Source organism: Carassius gibelio, chromosome A25 (assembly GCF_023724105.1).
Source record: "Carassius gibelio isolate Cgi1373 ecotype wild population from Czech Republic chromosome A25, carGib1.2-hapl.c, whole genome shotgun sequence".
Classification (NCBI taxonomy): Eukaryota; Metazoa; Chordata; class Actinopteri; order Cypriniformes; family Cyprinidae; genus Carassius; species Carassius gibelio.
Window position 1 is genome coordinate 1,193,407 of NC_068395.1, and position 15,631 is coordinate 1,209,037.

The window sequence follows — 15,631 nt, forward strand, 5'->3', positions numbered from 1 at the left end:
AGCATCCAGCAGACGGGTGCAGCTGATGGACGGGGTTCTCCTCGCCGAGGCAGGTGGGTGGTGTCAGGGCCGGGTTCTGCAGGATCTCCAGCACCTCCTGCAGCTGCTCCTCGATGTGGAGGTGGAGGAACTTGGCTGCGAACAGCGCGGCTCCGGAGCCACCGTGACCATCAAACAGAGCCCAGTAGTGGAAGTTCTGCTCCCTCACCTCCTGCACACACAGATGCACGGAAACACTCCAGAAAAATGGGTTTTTACAACACACACAGAAGCAAGGGTCACTCGACACACTTGTGCACATCTAAAATCATTGTGTTTAAATATTTCCTTGCACTTTAAAAAATAATAATTTGACTAACATACTAAAGCACATGGAAGCCAAAGCCTCGTTATTTGTTAGTACGTTTAAAGTTAATATATTTGAACTGCAACCTAATCACAAATGTGTAAATACTAAATGCATGACATACACGCTTAAACAGAAATTACATTAAAGTGTATTTTAGTTTAGTGTAAATGCATGTTCATCAGTACTTTAACTATGTTTCAAAAACAATTATTAAATTACACCTAAGTGGTTCAAAAAACACTCTAAAGTGTTGAATTGAATTCAATATGAGTCAGATGTAAATAATATGCAATTAATGACTTTATATATATTCTATAAAAGTACTTGTTTTTCACAGGGGTTGACTTTTTTTTTTTGCATGATTCATCACATTTATGCATATTATTCTACCTTCAATTCTGTTTATTTAATGCTTTTCTGATGACAATGACATAAGGCAAGAAAGATCATATTGAAGTATAATATCACATGTTTCTTAGCCTCACATTATTTCAGATGAAACTTCAGTTGCAGTATTTGATACTAAATGGCAAGTCGTGTTCTCCACGTTTTCTGGATCTAGAAACATTTTAAGTGACATTTCTAGTGCTTTTGTGCTATAAAGACTATAACGAGTACAGGATCACACATTTGAGAGACAAACTAAAGGGATTTGGAAATGATTTGTAATTTCCAAGTATAACACAGTACAGTAAGTTATTTTTTATTACTCAAAAGTATATTCCAGTTTAATAGAGTTATTACAATAAATTATTTCACTTTTATTTCTAATCTTTGTATTAATAATAACAAAAATCTATAAATCTTATTTTATAGTTGTATTGAGTTGGTTTAAAACAGTGGGAATGTATAAAAATAAAAACGTTTGCTTTGCATTTACTGACAGAGGTTTGAGTTTGTTCTCTGGGAATGTTTATTTTCCCCAAATCACTCAAAGATTCATCTTTCAAATCACAGTAATGAGTCATATTTCAGCTGGATGGATGGATGGAGGGATGATAGATAGACAGATGGATAGATAGATAGATAGATAGATAGATAGATAGATAGATAGATAGATAGATAGATAGATAGATAGATGGATGATAGACAGATGGATGGATGGATGATAGATAGACGGATGGATGGTAGATGGATGATAGATAGATAGATAGATGGATGATAGACAGATGGATGGATGGATGGATGGATGGATGGATGGATGGATGGATGATAGACAGACGGATGGATGGATGGATGGATGGGTGATAGATAGACAGATGGATGGATGATGGATAGATGATAGATAGATGGATGATAGATAGACAGATAGATGGATGATAGACAGATGGATGGATGGATGGATGGATGATAGACAGACGGATGGATGGATGGATGGATGGATGATAGATAGACAGATGGATGGATGGATGATAGATAGACAGATAGATGGATGATAGACAGATGGATGGATGATAGACAGACGGATGGATGATAGACAGATGGATGGATGATAGACAGACGGATGGATGATAGACAGACGGATGGATGGATGGATGGATGGATGGATGATAGACAGACGGATGGATGGATGGATGGATGGATGATAGACAGACGGATGGATGGAGGGATGATAGATAGACAGATGGATGGATGATGGATAGATGATAGATAGATGGATGATAGATAGACAGATAGATGGATGATGGATGGATGATAGATAGATGGATGATAGATAGACAGATAGATGGATGATAGACAGATGGATGGATGATAGACAGACGGATGGATGATAGACAGACGGATGGATGGATGATAGATAGACAGGTGGATGGATGGAGGGATGATAGATAGATGGATGGATGGATGGATGATAGATAGACAGGTGGATGGATGGAGGGATGATAGATAGACAGATGGATGGATGATGGATAGATGGATAGATAGATGGATGATAGATAGACAGATAGATAGATGATAGACAGATGGATGGATGGATGGATGGAAGATAGACAGACGGATGGATGGATGGATGGATGGATGGATGGGTGATAGCTAGACGGATAGACGGATGGATGATGGATGGATGGGTGATAGCTAGACGGATAGACGGATAGATGGATGGATGGATGGATGGATGGATGGATGGCTCACCGAGCTGTCGATGGTCTCCAGCAGGTCAGCGCTGGGCAGAGAGGAGCGTCTCCTGCTGGGTGTGTAGCTGGGGCTGGACGGGTCAGTGGGTCTCTTCCGGAGCTCCACCACCTCACAGCACGCCTGGTCCTCATTCTGGGCACTCTTACCTGCGTTGATCACCCTGCAGACACACAGAAGACCATCTCCGTTTCTTCATCAACACAGCCTCCGTATATCTGCAGGAGTCAGATTTAACCCAACGAGACTCCAGGGCTGAAAACATGGCACAGATCTGACTCAACCTTCATCAGGTCTTCACCAAACAAAGCTTTTCGACATAGAGTCAAAAGCAGTTCATGCTCTGGTTCTGTTGTTCTGGTTAATACTCCACAGCTTCAGTTAAACCTCAGCATCAGTGAAGAGTGATGCACTCAGAGCCAGGAGCCCACGAGGCTTCCCTTCGATCTCACTTCTCTACACCAACATCAGGAAGGGAAGTGACACTTCAACATCCTCATATCAGAGAAGAAGAGGTGAAACAAACATCAGATTTTCAGATCAAGATGAGAAAGAATTCGATTAAAAAGCAGATTTCCCAGATGCAGTGCTGTTACAAACACCAAAACAAGTACACTAGCCTATTAAAAAAACATTTTCAGTGATTTTAAATACTTAGGAGCTGAAATAAAACATCAAACTTAGAAGAAACACCTAAAAAAAAAAAAAAAGAGAGAGAGAAATGTTGCTGGAATAGTCTAGGCAGAAAACTAAAATTAATTTAAATAAAATGAAACTAAATTCAAATAATGAAAAATATACTAAAGCTAAATTTACAAAAATGGCATAACAACGCTAAAACTTCAACTACAATTAAAATGTATTTTGAAAAACATGAAAGCTAGTAAAAATATTAATAAACACTACAATAGTAAGAACGTGGCTCGTTTAAATCCAGCTTTAAGATTCTGAGTTTGGGGAAGATTAAAAGCAGGATCCTTATATCACACGCGACACAAGACTAGGATTTTGATTGCAAACATATCAGAAATGCATGCAACTCAACCTGGGCTGTCTGAAATCTGATTTCATAACTGATGCAGCAACTGTTACAGATCTATAACCCGAGCGCTTCAGATGAATGAGGTTATGATATACTGCGCAAAACACGCGCATGCGCCCTGCTGACCCTGCATGGAAATGAAAGTATGGATGTGTGTCATGGATCTTTCATTTTCTGTTCCTCATGCGATTATTATCATGAGGCACGCAAACACTCCGCAGCATCCGCGTCGCGTCCTGCGATCAGCGCGCGGTGTGCGTCGCGCGCGTCGGTCGCTACTCACTCCGCGTATCCTGTGGCCCAGGGCAGCTTCATCTCCTTGAGGATGAGGATGGGTCTGGAGATGTGATCCGCCGAGCACTCCACCTCGTCCGGTGACAGCGCGAGGAAATCCGGCCTGCTGTACGGGAACCGGAGCGGTAGATCGGGATGCGTCTCGTGCGCGCTGGAACCCGAAGCCATGATGCCGCCGATGATGCTGGAGACCGCGGACCGCACGCGTGTTATCATCATGATGGTTCTGTGTGTGTGTGTGTGTGTGTGTGTGGTCACGCGCTGTAATAATGAACGCCGGTGCTCACGCGCAACGCAGCCGGAGCGCACCTTCAGCACGGCGGAACTGAACGTCACCACGTGACAGTCCTGTCGCGGGTCACCGGGTCACTCCGGTGACTCTGACCCTCACACTGTTCACATTTATTTCACTTCCTTACTGTACGTGTAAAAACATTTACCATCCATCTGATACAATCACTGTATATATATATATATATATATATATATATATATATATATATATATACAAACATAAACAGTAACATTTTATTTTACAGTGTCTTTGCTACATATATTATCATAGTAAATTATGCATAATAACTACACGAAACGCACCCTAAAACATACGTATAACCCTATTAATAAATATATGTTGTTACTTATTATTATGTGCTACTGTATAACAGGTTCGCCTTAAAATAAAGCATACACCAATAAAAAGAGAATTTATATATATATATATATATATATATATATATATATATATATATATATATATATAATAAAATCAGTTCAGCTATAACAAAGCAAACCTTATCACTAAACAGATGGACGATTAAAAATAAAGCATAAACAGTAAAATAAAAATATATTTTTTTATTATTATTAAAATACATTCATATCTGCTCATCGATCACCAAAATAAACCACATTACTAAATAAAGTATCATTTAAATGCATATTGTTTCAGTGTTGTAGAATAAGCACACATTAAAATTAAACATATACTGTACAATTAATATTTTTATTTTCATTAAATCAGTTCAAATATAAAGAAAATGCTAGAAAACAGTTTAAAAAGATGAGTTCGTTTTAATATAAAGTTTTTATTTTATTTTTTTTGTTCTAACATGCTGCCAGTATTCAAGCATGTCCATATCACAATACAAAGTGCTTGATCATTTCAACTTTAGTGGATTTAATCGTGTGTATTCAGTACTGTACTGTTTAAACAACATCACACTCAACAACTGTTGAATAATCCCAGCAGGATTATAAGATTTGTGCACAATCACTAGAAATATACACCATCTGTTATAGCTGTTATCTGTCTAACGTGAACCACAAATCAGCATGCAATGCATCTCAACAACCAAAGCAATACAGAAAATAAAAAGCTCACCAGATTTAAATGATCGCTGTTTACTCAGCCACAAAACAGATGAATGTAAACTCATATCATATAACTTCAGAAGACTTTACTGTTGTTATTATTTTACAATGCACTTTAAACAGACGTAATCTATAAATAGTAAAAGTGTATTTTGTTTGGGCCAAGAAATAAAGCGCTGTAAAGCACAAAAGTGGCATTGATTTAATATATTTACAGACTGTTTAACAAAGCTCAAACGTGGCATGAATGCATTTAAATGATGCATTTAAATGATATTATGAGATTATAATTTTTTTTATATATTAATATAGAAATATTGAATGATTTAAATAACTGAAATGATAGTTTAAAAATAAAACCGAGAACTAAAACCGCCTGTAGGTGGCGACAAGTCACTGATTTGATCACCGAATCATTCATTCAATCGATTCGTTCAAACAGCTGATTCATTCAGGAACTAAAGTAAGTGACCGACTTTAAGAATGTGGATTGAATCATTGAGTCACTAGATATATTCAAAATCGCACTTGCATTCATAAACAAAATGCAATGCCAGCTAGATTACAGTTAGCTTTTATAGACAGAGTTTACATTAGATCTAGTCAACCCAAATCTGATTTTTTTTTGTGCAAATCCGATTAAAATAGTTTTTTTTTATGGATTTATTTTTTGTATAGCTTTATTGCTGTTTTAAATATTACCAATATCAGGTGTGAACAGATAGTAGTTATGAGCTGACCTGCATGCACACAAAAATAAAATTTTAATTTAATTTCAATTCGTTTCATTCCAAACCATCTGACCCGTATGGGATTTGCAACCATATATGGAAGTGGCACAAATCGGAATCGAAATGATCCGATTCTGTGTGGTTTGTGGATTTGGGCCGCATTTCCCTGCAGTGTGAATGTATTAAAACACCAAACATTCAAACATACACCAAACTCAGATCGCTTTCTTTAGGCTGTTGAATGGATATTATTTATAGAATGGATATGTATAATATTTCTGGGCCTGGCTGTCATGTCTCAAAGCGGCCACTAGATGTCAGTGTTTCCTAACAAGAAATGACCGACGGTCTCTATTCACCAGCTCGAGCGGATCTGGTTCAGCACAGATGATGTGAAGAAAGGTTTGTCAAGGGTCTCTCATGTCAGGATCACAGGTTAATCCACTGCTCTCAGCAAACACCCTCAGGGTCGCTTTATGAGCTCAGTGGTGCCAAACACATGTACTGATCGATTGCTTTCTGGCATGCTCTGTCATGTGTGATGTGTGTGTCCCGCTGAGGCGCTGATGTGTGTATTCACTGCTGCCTGGCTGTTTATGAGGGGAATAATCAGTTTTATTCTTTCTGCATGTTTTGCATGGATTAGTGTTGATTAAATAGAAACACTACATAGACTCTACACAGTTTGCTCCTCACTGAAGACTCTACAATTCATTTCAGGGGTGTTTTTTATATCAAAACGGTGTGATCATATTGTTACGAATGGAAGAAAGTTTACAGATTTTATATTTTTTAAGATTACATGATTCAGGGTAAAGATGCAATGCCACATCAAAGCCAGACAAAGTTATCTAGCATTCACATCACAAATGTGTTAAAAACCTGCATTGATAAAGAGCTTGGAAATGTCTTGGAAACAGTCTTGAAAATGTTGGATGGAAGTATAACTGTTTGTCTAATGTGCATTATTTGTTTTGGCCTTTGTTTATCCCAGATGTGTATCTTTGAACAGGCACTCTCTTCATCTTGTTATATTAAACTAATTATTCTGAATGAATTATTAAACAATGACAGTGAGTCACTAACAAAGACACCATCACTGCATTTTGTAAGAAACACACAATCCAGATTCTGCTTGACTGGCATGACTTCAGATTTAGGAATGTTCTGGAGGGACAATAAAAAAAAAAAAAAAAAAATGCAATGCATTTTCACACAGTAAAAAAAAAATAAAAAAATCCTTAATTCTTCCCAGATGGGTCTCAACCAAGAGAATATTGTCCCTCTGCCAGATCCCTGAGAACGTCCATCAATACGTTGTGAGACATCAGGTCACCGAGCAGAAGAAGTGGAGACCATCTCAAAGAGAGAGATTCTCAAGTGTAATTGGATTAGAAATGTCAGGCGTCCTCGTCTCTGGAAGCCTTGCGTGTTGTTTAGAGATGTTTTCATATGTCTGATGAGCTGCTCACAGACCTGAATGCCAAAGACATCACTCCCGGTTTATTAACACACCGATATGAAAAGAGACTCGAGGACGAACAACAAAAACTGAAGGGTTTAACTGCTTAGTTGCATTCTGGCTTTTTTCGATTATTGCTGAAAATAAGCTCAGTTACCAACAAAAGTTTATGGTTCTTACATGATCATTAATTCAAATATGAATTATGTGTATTTTAGCTGGTATGATAAAACATGAAAATATTTTGCACTTGTTGCGTTCAACAACAACAAAAACAAAAACCCATTGACACGGGTGCACAATGTCTTTGCATGCATCACTGTGTTTGTGCATGATTTTACTAGAAACATGAGAAATATCGAATGCATTTGTGTCCAGTTCATCATAAAATAACCTCTGACCTGCCCGGGGTTAATTGCACATATTTCTTTCTCTCAGATGCATGCTTTGTTGTAAAAATATACAATAGGCTATAGGATAAGGACAAATGTGTTTATGTTCTGTAGGATGAGATTGTTATCTTTGAATTGTAGTCAGCAGTGAATTCTGGGAAATGTTCATTTATCATCCATGACTCCTGTTTAAACCGTGAACACAGCGGGAGAAGAATAACTAAAGTTTATAATAACCAGCAGAAGGAAACACTTTCAAAAGGCCTTCACCTTCCGCTTAGTTTGTTTATATTTTATACTTTCTGTACTAAATGATATGTCTATCAGTATTGCATTAATCATATAGTTTATTTATTTATTACCTGGAGATCACACATGAACACACAAGAACTGTAAAGTTTTGCATCCGTGTGTTTATCGTCTTTAAAAACGTTTCTGATTTATTATTAGTAATTTACATTTGAACAGTAAACCTCTGTTATCCAGAAATCGGTTTGGCCAAAACTGTAAGAAATAGTTAAATTCTCTTTCGATTATATTTGAAAAGTTATTGTTTTATGCCTTTATCTTATTAACACCATTTTTGATAATACATGTGTATTAAATAAAAGATCCAGGGGGAAAAAAAGCAACACAGAATCTTCTAAAAAATAAAAGAAAGAAAGAAAGAAAGAAAGTGTTTCATAGGGCCCTATTACTGTAAAAATGATAATAAATGATTGTTACATTTTATAAGTTTTATGCTTTCAGTTTATTAGAATTAAAATGTTAGAGAAGCTCTCTACAGATTAAAAAGTGTCTTAAGAGTCAGTTTGAGATGTATGCATGATCTGAAGCTGAATAGATCATCTCTCCAGTGATGTGTGGTTTGTTCGGAGGACAATATTTGTCTGAGATACAACTATTTTAAAATCTGGAATCTGAGGGTGCAAAAAAAAAAAAAACTAAATATTGAGAAAATCATCTTTAAAGTTGTTCAGATGAGGTTCTTAGCAATACATATACACCCCAGAGACTCGAGTCCGGTCACATGTATGATAGAGATATGCAAGCTTTTGTCAATGTGTTCTGGGTGCTTGTTAAGTCAGAGGCAACTTTAAGAAAGGAAACCTTTACAGTCTTAAAAAGCAACAGAATTGACATTTCAGCGCTTCAGAGCTTCTCTGGGGCCGTTGTGCCGTAAACAAGTGAAAATCGAAGCTCGGTGTCCTAAACGCATCACTGAGCTCAGATCATCTACAGATGAGCTCCAGACGAACTGAGGTACTTTCCAAAACAACAGACACCATGGGTTAGGAAAGCGTGCATGCTCGTGTGATGTTGGAGGGTTTTGCAAAGAAGTTGCACAAGCTTCATCATTTATTGAAAGCTATGTTCAGCAGATCAGAATGAATGAATGCAGACCAACTCTGAGAGAACATCTTGTTCAGAGCGACTAGTTTTGAAGCTTTAGGGAAGATATCCTCTCAGTTTTCTGTTTCGTGCTCATTTCTCCGTTACGGCTTCGGCTCCTGAGACAAAAGGCCGTTTGTCATCAGAAGAGCACTGCAGGCTTTCTTCAGACCTACACCCGTTCTCAGATACATGAGAAATCATGGCTGTAGGAAACACAAGCAATATTAATCGGACCCTGGATTGCCTGCTGAAGAAAACTGATGACACTGGTTTCCACTGGTCAGGAGCGATGCCTCACAGTCCTTGGACTAAACTGAAGAACATATGAATACCATAAACACTTCTGAGGAACTTTTCCAAGTTAGTGGCATCAAATCACTCTTACAAATAAAGCCATAGAACCTTTTTTGATTCCCCCCAGAAAATGATCTTAAAATATATATATTTTTTGAGTGTGATGAGCATTTTAATAATCTAAAGAACCTTTTTCCACTATATAAAAAAAATATTTTATACATGGAATGGTAAAGCATGCCAAAAAAAATTAATAAAAAAAAAAAAAGATGCAAGTTAATAAATAAATAAATTAAATTCTTATTTTTAAGTATAAAGCTGCCAATAAACAGCATAGAATTAGGATAACTGGACAGAATCAAGGTTGTTACTGTTAACTAAAAAAAATAATATTTCAAATGTGTTTTCTTTACTCAAATAAAGTTGGAAAAAAACGAAAATTTTAAATATTGCATTGTCATCTAAGTTTAAGGTACTAAAACTAAAAGTGAAATCAGCATAAATTAAAGATACATTGAAATATTTTAATGAAGCATACACTAATAAAAATGATAAAAGCACATCATACATTTACTAAAACTTTAAAATATATAAATATAAAATCTATTTTTGTCTATGACAATGTAAACTTTTTTAAATTAAATTAAATGTTTTTTTTTTAAATATGAATAAATACCATGAGAGTATGTTAATGCTGGCTGTGCATGACAGGGGATCATCTAAACCAGTTTAGACCAGCTCAGACCACAAAACCTGTCTGTTTCAGGCTGTTATTATTCTTCAGCAAGTAGGATTTCATGGAAACGATTAAGAAAACACAACGTGTTCTTGGTTTTCATATCACATCTCTCCATCATCATCATCCCACAGAAAAGAAACATCTTACGTGATTTACGTGTGGCACGATCCGGAATCATTTCTTCCGTCGGTTTTCCTGCTTCACGGCTGTCTCTGGAACAGATTAAGGTCAAAGATGGTAAGAGAGAATGTTAAAAAACACGTGAATCTGATGTGAGAAACTTTGGAGACTGTCTATCTCACACACACACACACACACACACACACACCGCAGCTGTTTGGTCTCTGGTCTCACAGACTGGAGAGGAGAATAAAGGTTAATGCAGGAGAGGACGTGTGTCCTCAAACAGGAAGCTCTCGAGCGATTATGGGATGTCTGGAAAGGATCCTACCAGGCATCTTGTAAAGAAATGTCTGCTGTAGCATTTTGCACATTTTGAGATAGAGTGCAGAGAAAAAAACACTCATGCTAATGCAACACACTGGATCTGTCACTAAACTAGCAGCTAGCATCGGTTACACACTTCCCCAAAGCGTTTCAGTCGGACCACTTGTGCTTATTCCCAGCAGTATGAAAACAGCTAGCACAAAGTTACGCTTGCAGTTCATATAATGCTGCATCTGAATGGCAGATGCTCCTAGAGACGGCTCGATTGCTAAAAACACATTAGTCACCACACATCCAGAACTAATATTTCTTAAAGGTTTGATTTATTGGATTTGGCACATGGAGACACCGACACGTTAGTAAGAGGTACAACACATTTAAAGTTGGCAGGGAACAATTCTGTGAGTTTGGAAGCCTGTTTCTGCCACGGGATAAAATAAAAAAAAAAAAGGTTATACGTTTTCTGAATTTTGACTTTTTAAGGTTAAATCTGAAAATCCTGACTTTTTTTCTTGCAATTATTTGCAATTATTTTTTTTTTGTTACTTTTCCATGGCAGAAACAAGCTTTCATAGCTGAACATTTCAGTATTTTCTTTAAAAAAACATTTCTTTTTAACACATACAAGCAAATATAGACCATCTGTTTATATGCACACTTACTATATACATGAACAGCATTAACTGCTCTAATTTCTCAGCTTATATATATCAAAACTCCTGAAAAGAGTCCGGTAAAGACCTGACTGGTCATGTGAAGACATTCATTTATAGCACACATCTCATGCTGGTAGGATTCATGCCACCACAGTGAGGCTAATATTTCATAAAGCAGAGCGTATCCTATGTTTTATATAGTGCAACATTCATTTATATTCTGGAAAGTGATATATTTAGTGTGAAACCACACGCGTGCTCTGGTTTCTGGTTTACTTTGACCAGTATAAATCCAGTGCTGGCTTCATTAGATGTTTGTCGCAGGAAATGCCTCGTCGGACTCATTGTGCCACAGTCCCCAGAGAGACTGACCGTGTTTCCATCTTCCCACGAGCTATACGAGACCAGAGGCTGTGAAGCATGATCAATAAATATAGATTTACAATAGAACAACCTCAAGTCACTTTGTAAAATGTGTCTATATTTGATCAAAAGATGCTGTAAAAAATGAAAATATTATTAACATTTAAACTGACTGTTTTCTGTGTGAATCTGTGTTAAAGTGTAATTTATTTCTGTGATGCTCCGCTGTATTTTCAGCATCATTCCTCCAGTCTTCAGTGTCACATGATCTTCAGAAATCTGTATAATATGACGATTTACTGAAGAAACATGTATTATTATATGATGAAAAGAGTATTTATTTGAAATAGATATGTACTTTTGCTTAATTTATTTCATCCTTGCTAAATAAAAAAAATAAATTTTGGATAAAAATGCTGTTTTCAACATTGATAATAATCAGAAATGTATCATATTATTCTGATTTCTGAAGACCATGTGACACTGAAGACTGGAGGAATGATGCTGAAAATACAGATCAATTTTACTTTACAATATATTCAAGTAATTTCAAAATGTAATAATATTTCAAAATATTTTTGATCAAATAAATGCAGCCTTTAAGAGCAGAAGAGACCTCTAACTCCATATGAACTGCATCATTCCTCATCAAACGCTCATGTCACAGTGATGTCACAGCTCTAGACTGTTCCTGGGTGACAACACAAGTCTGTTTTTAGTTTTCAGACTCCGTCGCATCTCCTGAGCAGTAATGGTGCACGCTCGCCTCACATCTCCCCGCTGAGAGTCTGACTGAAGAGCAGATCTGTGATCCTGACTCCTGCGTCACGTCTCGGCCGGAGCCGAGGGATCGAACTCTCTCCAGGTGCCCGAGCTGCCCGTGGGGCTGCGGTTGGCAGCTTTGGAGAGCAGCGTGATTCTCCGCAGGCTGCTGCTGTCCGAATCCTCCTTCCGGAAGCTCTGCTGGATCTGGTGACTGCAGGGGAAGCAGTGAGCGAAGTCCTGCAGGAGGTGTCCGCTGAAAACCATGTAGATCCACGGGTTACAGCAGCTGTTCAGACTGGCCAGCAGCGCAGACAGAGTGACGGCCGTGTTCTCTGAATCTACACACACACACACACACACACACACACACACACACAGAATCATTAGCTGCAAAAGCTTGAAATAAAGAGAGTGTCTAATAAACAGTCCAAAAAAATCATTCTTTCCCCACGGAACACACAGTTCTACGTCTCACTGTTGACTGTTTACAGTTGCTAAGCAACATCGGAACAATGTTTATCATGGAATGCAACAATCTAACAGCTTAGAACATCCGTCATCCAATCAGAATCTAGAGTCACTGTACCGGCCAATCAGCATCCAGGACCAGAACTGATCTAGTTTTATTAAAATTATTATATTACATAGTGTCTTTATTTCAGCAAAAAGAGGCAAACATTAATTTATACAGGTAAAATTGTCAATAAAAATCGTAGATTGTAGAATTTTATATATGTATATATATATATTATTTACTTATTTGGTTTTTCAGTCATTCTGAAGAAGTTGATTAGTCTACTGTGTTGCCAGATATTAGTGTAAAATATCATATGACTAAACTAGTAATTCATTTATTTTAAATAAATTTAAAAAAATGGTCTCGAAACTACTTTTGACTAAACATCGCATCAGCTCATGTGGCGTTTTTAATGTTAGATTTACATAAATCATGCAGCTGTTCTGTTCAGACACAGTATTCTGATCTGGTGATTTCTCAAACCATCTTTATAAGTATATCAGGAGATGATATTCAACACGTTAGCATTTCTTTCCAACAGCAGCCGTCTGAATGTAAGCTTCATTAAGCTCCTAAACATCCTGGTATATTATAAACCCATTTAACACAATACAAGATATTCACTTTTAATAAAGATTACTGAATAGGGGAAATGTATTCATGCCTTATGATTACAATATGTTTTATGTTTATATTTGAATATTAATATTAATTTAAATAACAATAATACCAAATCAACCAGTGTTTTAAGAGTCAGATCAGGAAGAAATAAAATAACAGCTCATTTTCACTTTGTACAGTGTGCAATCCAATATTAATATATATGTAAATATGAAATATTAATGAAATGCATGATATTTTAAATCTTTAAAAATACAACCTAATAGATTTAATGCCATTTAAGTTGTTATAAAACATTGCCCATAATGCATAATGCATTAATCAAATGTGCATTGCTTTTTAACATTTTGAATCTGTTAAACGTTACACAACACAAATTTTATTTGTGGTATGATTAAATATTGTGTTTAAAAGATATGTAATTTATTATAAAGCGGTTTTACATATTTAATGCTTATACAAATATGACTTAAATGTACATTGCACTTTTTGAATGCATATTCATTTTTTAAGCATTACACAACATAATATTTTTCGTTAATGATACAATTCAATGTTTTCAATGATATGAACCTTATTAAAAAGTGCTGCATATTTAACACTTAACATATATGCATGCACACATCATTTATATTAATGCTAATATGAATGGTGCATAATTGTAATACTTTAAATAGAAATTAAATATATGAAAGTTGACATGCTTAATGTACATTCATCGGTTATACAATACTGTCATTATTTTGTAGTGAAATTAAACGCTATATTTAAATATTGGGTTTTGAAAAAGTGTTACTTTAGAGATGTTTTCCCTCACCGTCCCAGCTGAAGTTCTTGTCCCACACAGACCACATCTGCACGGTGAAGAACGGCGCCCAGCAGATGATGTACGCGAGGACGATGACGAAGGTCATCTTGACGGTGCGTAGCTTCGCTCTGGAGATCGTGGTGACGCTGCTCACCGAGCTCTTCCCGATCAGCCCGTCCGCAGGAGTCTTCCTCGTCTTATATCTGATGTTCATCCTGATGCTGTGGCAGATGAATCCGTAGCTGGTCATTAATATGATCACCGGGATGAGGAAGATCCCCGCTGTGATCCAGGTGATGTACGCGCGCACTCCCCAGGGCTGGATGAAGTGACCCCAGCAGTCGTACACCTCAGAGCCGTTCTGGATCTCACTGAGGGAGAAGATGAAGTACTGAGGCGTGCTGAGGAGCAGGCTGCTGATCCACGTGCCCGCGATCATGATGTGGGACCTCCGGGTGGACTGCTGGAGGGTCTTCAGAGGGTGGCAGATGGCGATATAGCGGTCTAGGGTCATCATGACCATCATGTAAGTGGACGCGAACATGCCCATCACCTGCAGGTGCTTGACGATCCTGCACAGAAAGTCCGGGCCGTAGAAACGGAAGGTTATTTCCCAGCACAGCTGCGGGAGGACCTGGAAGAACGCGACCACCAGGTCTGCCAGACTCAGGTGTTTGATGAACAGATGCATGCGGGAGGGCTTCTTCTTGGTGTTGTGGATGGCCACCAGCACGCTGCAGTTCCCGATCACGGCGACCGCGAAGGTGACGCTCAGGACCGCGATCTCGATTTTCGCGACTTCTTCATCGCGTCCGAACGGGTCTGTGGAGTTGACCGGGTGCGACGTGTTGCTCGGGTGTCCCATTGTCAGATTAGTCGAGAATGACAGCGGTCCGACGCGTTAAAGAGCGCGTGAGCGACGTGCGTAAATGGAGACGCCGGTGTCCCGTTGCGCGCAGCTCCGCCACGAACCAGAGATGCTGAAACCTTAGTTTAAAATCTGTGTAAAGGTTGGAGGTTTTAATCCCTCAAGGATTGGAACATAAACTATCTCCATTTTGCCCTTATTCAGTAATACCTTTAGAGTTACTTTGGCAAAAAAGTGTTTCTAAACATTGGAGATGAACCCAGAGCTCCAACTGTTTCTCTTCGACTGTGTGTGGCTGTGCTCGAAGCCTTTTAAAGCCGCATCAGATTTCAATCACGGAGCCAAACCCACCGGTGTTCAGCAGCTCAGTGCAGTCACATA

General features: G+C 37.8%; 2 protein-coding genes across 2 annotated transcripts in view; both read right to left on the reverse strand.

Annotated features, from left to right (window-relative positions):
- LOC127947103 (protein phosphatase 1H) overlaps positions 1–4,152 on the reverse strand; it is a 14,990-nt gene extending 10,838 nt beyond the window's left edge. The window contains exons 1-3 of the mRNA XM_052544064.1: positions 3,808–4,152; positions 2,483–2,645; positions 1–211 (exon numbers count right to left, since the gene is read on the reverse strand). The exon at positions 1–211 is cut by the window's left edge and continues 152 nt beyond it. Of these exons, the coding sequence (XP_052400024.1) occupies positions 1–211; positions 2,483–2,645; positions 3,808–4,037 (604 nt within the window). The 5' untranslated portion in view covers positions 4,038–4,152. The remainder of the gene's footprint in view (positions 212–2,482; positions 2,646–3,807) is intronic.
- A 6,826-nt stretch (positions 4,153–10,978) lies between these two features.
- Positions 10,979–15,631, reverse strand: LOC127946658 (arg8-vasotocin receptor). The gene is made up of 2 exons (XM_052543363.1): positions 14,392–15,631; positions 10,979–12,774 (listed from the first exon to the last, which is right to left on the reverse strand). The coding sequence occupies exons 1-2, from the start codon at positions 15,245–15,247 to the stop codon at positions 12,497–12,499; spliced, it is 1,134 nt and encodes a 377-aa protein (XP_052399323.1). The 5' UTR covers positions 15,248–15,631; the 3' UTR covers positions 10,979–12,496.

Excerpts from the sequence above, each read along its gene's own strand:
- LOC127946658 (XM_052543363.1), bottom strand. The coding sequence starts at position 15,247 with ATGGGACACCCGAGCAACACGTCGCACCCGGTCAACTCCACAGACCCG. Across the intron at positions 12,775-14,391 it reads CAAGAACTTCAGCTGGGACG|ATTCAGAGAACACGGCCGTC; the intron begins GTGAGGGAAAAC and ends GTGTGTGTGTAG.